Source organism: Quercus suber, unplaced genomic scaffold (genome assembly GCF_002906115.3).
Source record: "Quercus suber isolate HL8 unplaced genomic scaffold, Cork oak 2.0 scaffold_332, whole genome shotgun sequence".
NCBI lineage: Eukaryota > Viridiplantae > Streptophyta > Magnoliopsida > Fagales > Fagaceae > Quercus > Quercus suber.
In genome coordinates this window covers 529,018-537,862 of record NW_027069785.1, presented here as the reverse complement: position 1 = coordinate 537,862, position 8,845 = coordinate 529,018, and the positions used below count along the sequence as shown (strand labels likewise).

At 29.0% G+C, this 8,845-nt stretch overlaps 1 protein-coding gene across 1 annotated transcript; it reads right to left on the bottom strand.

The window, feature by feature from the left end:
- Positions 1-408: 408 nt before the first annotated feature.
- Positions 409-2,189, bottom strand: LOC111996961 (probable inactive shikimate kinase like 1, chloroplastic). Its single transcript, XM_065759561.1, has 8 exons — positions 2,162-2,189; positions 1,985-2,057; positions 1,810-1,897; positions 1,403-1,485; positions 1,165-1,291; positions 966-1,044; positions 814-878; positions 409-685 (listed from the first exon to the last, which is right to left on the bottom strand). The coding sequence occupies exons 2-8, from the start codon at positions 2,053-2,055 to the stop codon at positions 617-619; spliced, it is 582 nt and encodes a 193-aa protein (XP_065615633.1). The 5' UTR covers positions 2,056-2,057; positions 2,162-2,189; the 3' UTR covers positions 409-616.
- Between the last annotated feature and the right edge of the window lie 6,656 nt (positions 2,190-8,845).

Here is an 8,845-nt window from a genome sequence, read left to right as displayed (position 1 = left end):
ATATTTAAAGAAAGATGTTACTTCTACAACAATTTTATAACATTTTTACAACAAATCATAGGTGGTTAGTTGTTATTAGTTTAAATTTGAAACTAACACTAAGATTACTTTTTTGCCCCAACAATAACAACCAGTAACAACCTGCCACTTAGGATTTGTTGTAAAAATGTTGTAGATATATCATTTCTCATATTTAAATAGAGAGTGTGCTAATTTTTAGAAAGAAAGTTTCTTAGGTAGGTTTTTTTTTTTTTTTTTTTTTTTTTTTTTTTTTTTTTTTTTTAAATTAAAAAAAAAAGTCAGATTGGACATGTAATGCCTGAAAGTCTTTACAACCAGAGAAATATATAAACCTCTGGAAGAATTATGGATTGCTGCAGAGGATATTAACATATTATAATACGTAAATAATGAAAAATGTTAAGTGTTTTTATTCAGATTGCTACTATTAAATTTTATTCCAAGTTTTCAGTCAAAACAACTAGAAAGCGAAAGTGAAATTAAAATGCCTACCAAGGCAAGCAGAAAAGCTCTTGAGTATGGATCATGTCCCAAAAATTATGGTGAGTAAAGTGTCGGAATTTGGTACAAGTGATGAAAGCACAGATGTAGCTAGTTAAAAGGGTCTTGCTGCTTCTTCCATCAACTTCTTAACTCTTGTCAATTTTTCAATCTCCTTGAGAACCTGAAATATTAGTAAATAAAAGGGGGAAATTAAAAAAGAAAAAGAAAAGAAAGTCATGCTTAGTGACTTAGTCTTATTATCTAGATCAAAAACCAAAGCATTTTCTCATTGTAACTATATTTTTTCACCTCTAAAGTCATGTCTTCGATGGTAACTGCGTCCATATCATCACAACCTAATTGAGTAGCAACCTCTGCAAAGAATCGGTAGCTGTTAGAACCACCAAGAAAATACAGTTGACTACATGATGAAGTGAGTGCAAGAAATTGTGGGGATATACTTTGTAGTGAAACAGTTGCATCAGCTGTACCATATCCACCTTTCATTTCTTCATGAAGTGCAATTAACTGAGTCAAAACCTGGTTATCATTTATCAGAGCTGTTAATATTTAAAAAGGCTCAAGATTACTAAAATTTAGTGAAAGTTTGAGAAAGACTAGGCAGGTTCTACTATTGAAAATAAGAGAGGAAGTTAAAACCTCGGAATAAGCTTCAGAAGTATATATTTCTGAATCAGAAAGTTGAGACTGGTCTTTAATCACCTCCCTGGCTACCATGTCTAAGGGTACATCAACACATATCGAGATTCCATGTCTCAGAAATGCCCTATATATGACAAAAGTAAATCGAAATAAGAAGGAAATTAATAATGATAGATTACTTATGCAGCGGACTATAGGCTGTGAATTAAGAAATAAGTGGGAGCAGTCTTCCTACAGATTAGTAGAACTCTGAACTGCACCATCTCCAGCACAAATCACTAGTCGACCCATGGATGATAACTGCTTCAATACTTCAGTCTGCAGCAACATGCCAAAAAATTCTTAGGATATCCAAATGCTTCACTACTTCAAGTTCAAGTATAAGCTGACTTATTAGGAGGATTAACCAACGCAGTTTGAATATTAAATATCGCAAAAATGCTATCATTGATACTGTTCTGGCCTCAGCCAGCCTTTAGTAATTGGAGATTGATCATTGAGGTTCATTCTTTAAGTGAACTGCCTTCTAAGTTGAATAGTCTTTGAACACAACTGATGTAACCAGTCTTAATCTGCAATAGAGCTTTAATACAAAAGCAACAGAAAGCAACTATAAATAAGTTTCAAATTTCAAGCAATCACCTCAGACTCACAAAATGCCTTTTCATCACTCTCCTTTAAAGATTTGGCAGCTGATTCACCTCCGGCAGCTTCCTCAACCAAACCATCACTGGATGTAGAAGAACCAAAACAAAAATTTAGCTGTAGGGATTACTTGATCTTCTGCTGAATTTTCATAGTTACAGCACATGGATACCTGTCAAAGTAATAATATCGTAATACACCTGCTAGAAGTTTCCCCAAACTGGTCTTTACGGAGCTTTTCATCCCTTAGCACCAAACCAATCATCACACCAGACACATAAGTACACAACCATAATCAAAATGAGATCTATAAGTTCAGAAGCATCACTAAGCATCAAGTGATTCTTACCCACAAGAAATATGGAAGTTCCTTTCAGTTCAGGTAGGGTACGCTCTCTTGTTCTCAAATTCTGAAATTTACTTAATGCATGTTGTAATTTTCAAACGATGTAGATCCGTTATTTTTCCTCTGCGTTCACATTTATTTCCATCAATCTAAACATATATAAGAATTATTTTAAGGGTCGTAGGTTGCGCAAGTGTGAAGCAAAGTTGTGTTCTCACAACCCTAGTTCATCTTTCTCTTGAAGAAGCTGCTGTGTTTGTACACCTTAGGGTTTTATGACCAAGGAGTTTCGTGATCTTCATCGTGTGATGAACTGAAGAACTTTGCAGCCAATATCTTTCTCAAGTTGGTGATCAAGTCACGTATTGGGATCCGCGCATCTATTGGTTAGTCATGTACTGGGAGCCGTGCATTGAAAATGAGAGATTATCACTATAAAACAAGTCATATTGGGTATTGGGATAAGGGTTCAACTGTAGGTTAGTATAAGGTACTGGATTCCTTTACTTGTAACTGCTTGTTTTGGTAATAGTAGATTCTCGGAAGTGGTGACCTTAAAATCACCCGGTGGGTTTTTGCCATGTAGGTTTTCCCTATTCGTAAATAAATCACTGTGTCAATTTAATTTCCACTGCACTTTAGTTAATTGGTGATTTGTTTGTGCTACCATGCACTTTGCATGTTAATTGAATTAATTAATTAACTTGGCTAAATCAATTGGTTAATTTATCACAAGGGGTCAATACATTCTTGGCCTATCAGGCAGGAAGTATCACTTCACTACAGAATTGGTCTACAAACTGCTTGGATTTTATGCATTTTTTTGAATGTTTATTGAGCAGGTTATCGAAGCTGGAGCTTTTTCTTGTTCAAGCATGGACTATATGAAACCAGAGAAACGCTGTGGTGCATGGAGAACAACCGAAGGAATCGGGTTGGCTAAATAGACAAGCTGCAAAATATCTTGATGAATACAAGAAAGCCCAGGAAAATCTTACAACTTCAAATGTAGCATCAAGCAGACTCGTATGGCAGGCTCCACCTCCAAATAAGTATAAATTAAACTTTGATGTTGCTATTTTTTGGACATGCAAAGCTTAGGGTTTGGAGCAATTATTAGGAACACAAATGGTGAGGTTATGGCGGGAAAGTCAGCTAAAGGTCCCTATGTGCATAGCAGCAAAAAGCAAAGGTTCTGACATGTTGAAAAGCTATCGAATTTTCCATGGAAGCGGGGTTTTCTCGGCTGATCATTGAAGGGGATAGTCTGAATGTTATTAGAGCTCTCTCGGATTTTGCAGCAAACAGCTACTTGCTCAGCCACATCTATGATGATATCAGATGTAATCTTAGTGGAATGCAGGTTATGTCCTTTAGATACTCCGTCAGCGGCGAATGCTTTGTACCAGGATTCTTTACATATCAATGAATGATTAAAATCTTCGTTCTCAAAAAAAAAAATAATAATAATAAATAAATAAAATCAGCATTTACTTTTTAATTGTGTTTACTCTTAACAAATAAAAAGAAAGAAAATATATTACAGTCATTATTTTAATAACAATTTATAAGTAATTAATTAAGTGAGCAAATATATATATTTTTAAATATTGTAATACTATAAAGTTTATTACATTGTTTTGTGTAAGGGTATTTCACAATTTTGTTTTTGGGTGGTTTTATGACCAGTGATAGTAGAACAATATTTCTATTATGACCAATGATGTATAAGACTCAACCATTCCTTATATATCTAATCTAATATATATCATAAGTAAAGCAAAAGCCTCTTCTAAAACTCTACCATTTGACCATTCCAATTCAAGATCAGAATTTACACGGCATAGGCTAAAAGGTTAAAGCCATGCACAGGTTAAATGCATATTTAAAACATGAGCCAACTTATAAATGTGTCCTTAAAGTACTCATTAAAAATAGTTATTTTTAAGGGGATGAAATAGGGTATTTAAATTGCAGTATATTTGATGTATCATGTATCATTAAGTTATTTTTTGGGTCTTTAAATTGCAGTATATTTGACGTATCATTAAGTTATCATTTTTTTTTGTTTGATATTTGATAGCTAAAACAGAGGAGAGGGATAAACCAATATATATATATATATATACGGAGAGAATCCCAAAATTGAGATTTAAGATTATTTAAGATTAAAATTCTGTACTATATATATTTGTAGAGAATTTACCATTCATCATGTTCTCCTACATCTCACTTTATATCATGATTGCTCACATTCTTGAGTATTTCACAAGTGGGTTGAATCAATTTCAAGATAAATGTTAAATTGCCAAGGGCCTTGTAACTAAATTAGTACCTTTGTGCATGGGGCCATAGAGGTCTATGGGAGAAAGGGTTCGAGTTTTATAGTTAGCAGTATATTATAATTATCTCTAATAAATAAATAAATAAATAAATGTTGAATTCTATAAAACTTTTTTTTTTTTTTACCTTTTCACTAAATGGATCTAATGTAAAACAAAAGAAAAAAAAAATACAACAAACAGAATATTTACATTCGTCATACCATAGGGCTTGAGCAACTTCCCCAATAAAGTTAATGGTAAAAAATGGCTATCTACCCATTATGATACAAATCTTATTCATCCAATTGAACACTGCATCTATTCTCTCATATCTGCCAAGAGCTTCTGGATGTCCAAGCCACTATATAAACTATATAAGCTTGCTCTATATAGCAATAGACTTCATTTCCAAGCTTCACCTACCATGACTCTTTATGGTGGTGTTGATGAATGAAGTTTTGGATATATGCCAAAATGGAAATTAGATATTTATACTGTTTTTAGTTATCTTAATGATATGAGAAGAGGAGTTGAAAGAAATGTAACGGCTAATTAATCATACTAGCTTGTAACCCCATGCATATGCATAGATACACTTAAAAATATATAATAAGATACATAATATAATTCATATATATATAATTTAAATACTATTAATAGTCATTTAAAAAAAAAAAAACTATTGATAGTGATTTTTATATTTTGTTAACTCTTTAAAAAATTTTGTAAAGATATTATTAGGTATTAAATGTAAATTTTCCATTTTTTTATAAAAAAAATTATTGTGAAGCACTTTTTTTTAACGATTCATTTATTCTAAACTCTTTGGTTTTTATACTTAATAATTTACTTGGATGAATATTTATGATGTAATCCCACATTTAATTTTAAATTTAAGAAATAAAACTCTTTAAGAATAAATAATTTAAGATACATGACGCAAAATTAGAACTCTAATTTGGAATTTTAATTTGAGTTTCTCTTAGCTTTGCCTATTATTATTATTATTATTATTAGTATATAGATGAGTGTAATAAATGAGTAGATTGAATAAAAAAAAAATAGATGTAAAAAGGAGAGAAGAAAACTAATCAAAAAAAAAAAAATTAGAAGAAAACAAATCAAAAGTTGGGTTAGTAGATTCTATTTAAGTTGTATTTGTTGCATTTTCCCCACTTGAATTGTATAATTGCAGTACTTATAGACCTGGACAACTTATTGCCATCAGTTTTGGGAGTTGAAGGGAATGTAATGGCTAATTAATTATATGAATGCATTAACTAAATATGTAGAATGATTAAAAAAATGTAAAATAAAAAAGAAAGGAAAGAGAACAAAATTAAAGTGGCTAATGAGGGTTAATAGAATCCAATTAAATTGTATTTATTTCATTTTTTTCCCACTTGAATTATATAATTTCCATACTCATGGACAAATAATTTTTGTTTTTTTTTTTTTTTTTTTTTTTTTTTTTTTCAATTTTGAACATTGTAATTGCAGCGTCGTTTTTTTCCCCCAACTATTAAGCGTTGTTCAGGCATGCACTATAGAATATTAATTTTAAGCTCATCTCAACTGTTGTAACTTGTACTATACTAACACCCACTTAAATATTTTCGAATTATATAATTTCCATACTCATGGACAACTAATTTTAGTTAATTTTTTTTTTTCAATTTTGTACATTGTAATTGCAGCGTCATTTTTTCCCCAATTGATGAGCATTGTTCAGGGCATGCACTATAAAATATTAATTTTACGCTCCTCTCTACTGTTGTAACTTGTAACACACTAACACCCGCTTAAATGTTTTCAATTTTCCCCCACAAATTGAAATGTAATACAAAGGGACATGTAGATTTTATAAATTAGTGGGCCGTAGTTAAATTGATAGTTTTAATTAGATTGGCAATACGTGTATTATTGTTTTGTATTAATTCAATATTCAATTTTTCCCCACTAAAGCTTAAATGAGAGTAGTAATGAATAGATGTGTGGTGACATATGTCATTCTAATTAGCTTTAATAGAATGACAAATGTCACCATGTTGTGCATCCTCCGGTTTTGGGGATCCAACCTTTATAATATACTAGTTGTGGACCCGCGTGTTATGCGTGATTATTTTTTAAGATAGTCTCATTATTATTTTGTAATTTGAACTAATTTAATGAAAAGTAATGCATTTCATAATCATATTTATCACAAGATAATTTTTTATTATTGTAGAATTGTTTTATTTAAAATTTGAAACCTTAATTCTACCATAGTCAATTGACTAATTTTTACATCTCTAAGTCAATTAAACACATTTTCCATGCTACATGTAGACCTTCTTTTGCATAAGGGTTGAAATAATGTGGGTAATAATTTTTTTTTTCTATGGAAGTTAAAAAATAATAATAATAATAATAATTCACCTTGTCTTGATGTTTTCTAAAAATTAAATTTGGCGATTTTCTTTCAATTATTGTGAAAATTCCAAGCAATAATTCAGAAGGTAATTCATATTACATATTCAAGCTTTGATTGTGTAATTTTATGATTGATTTGAGCTGCAATTTATAAGTTGAATATGGTGGTATATATATAAAATGGTCTAACTCTGTAGTTTATGTAATTAAATATAGTGTTGTGTGTGATTTATAGAGTAGCGACAATTGTAGTAATTAAAAATTGGTTTTTCATTGTCTTTTAAGTTAATAATAAACTTACATATACTTTTTTTTTTCAAAAAAACCTTTAAATATTTTTTTAACTTGAATCTTTACATATACCTTAATAATTAAACTCTATATATTTCATTTTCTTAGATGCATAAAAAAAGACATTTATTCTATAATAATAGTGGCTAATTAGTTTTATCATAATCTCATTTATAACGTTTCTTACTATTATCATATTTTATTGGCTGGTGATTTTCATAATAGAGGCATTAAATGAGAGTAAATTCTTAGAACATTTCATTAGATTTTAAAAGTCGTGGTGTGTGAAGAATATAAGCATTTAAGGATTTTTTTTTTATATATAATTTATAAATAATGTTAAATGAAATGTCAAAAAAAGGATTTTGAAAATTTTCATCTTTATTTCTTATATATTTCTATTATTACTGAAGAACATCTTCCTTTTAGTTTTGATAATAAATATTATTTTCTAGATTAGAGTTTGATTAGTTTCAAGTTTAAATCTTGTGCAATTGTAATTAATTGTTGATTATATGATTTAATTAAGTGAATTTAACGATTTATTTATTTGCATTGTAAAGTTTTTAATAACATTCGTAAGTTCCTCTTTAATTAATTTTTTACTCCTTTAGCCATTAGCTCTTTGTTTTCCAATTAATGGTTATTAATTTATTTATTTAATTGACGTTTGATTTCTTTTACTAATCTCTTTCTTTCTCTATCTCTTTGTTAACATCCTATTGTTTCCCAAATTTGATGATAGTTCTAATGTACTAAATATGCATATTGTAACATTTATTTTATTTTTATTTTATTCCATTTTACTGGCATGAAGTTAGTATATCCATAACTATTAGTTTATTTTATGATATGTTTGGTTTGATATTATTATTATTATTATTATATTTAGTGTTTCTAAAATAGCATGTGTTTTGTATTTATTTATTTTTTTTAATTGATGCATTGTAACGTTTTATGGGACTACTTTATAAGAAATTGTTTTATTCTATATTTTTTTAATTGAGTGTTTCTAAATTGATATTTTTTTTTTTTGTATTTCATTTTTCCATTGATGCATTGTAACATTTCATGGGAAGACTTTATAAGAACAATTTTTGTTTATTGAATTTTAAAAAATATTATATGTTTAAGTTAAAAAAAAAAAATGAGATAGAATATAAATAATTATGATATGGAGGATGTTGCTAAAGTTAAATGCTGAATAAAATAAGATGAGAAGAAAAATAGTAAAAATGAAATGTAAAGCAATAAACACCATATTATTTTAGTTATGCTATTTAATAAAATAATATTATATGTTTATATACTATCTTTATAATGCAATAATATAACATTTAAAAACCAATGAGAATAAAAAAAATAACAACATAAAACACAAAACTAAATTGTATCAAGGTAGATTACTAGTCAATTCCAATGTTAGCAAACTGACTGACTTCTAATAATCTAAAACTAATTTTTGTGATGCATTTGGTGGAGCTTTCAATATTGCATCAGTATGTTTTGATAATCAATCTATTACACTAAAATAAAAAATATATATACCAAAAACTGAAGGAAAATATATATATATATATATATATATATATAGAGAGAGAGAGAGAGAGAGAGAGAGAGAGAGAGAGAGAGAGAGAGAGAGAGAGAGATTGTTTGTGTG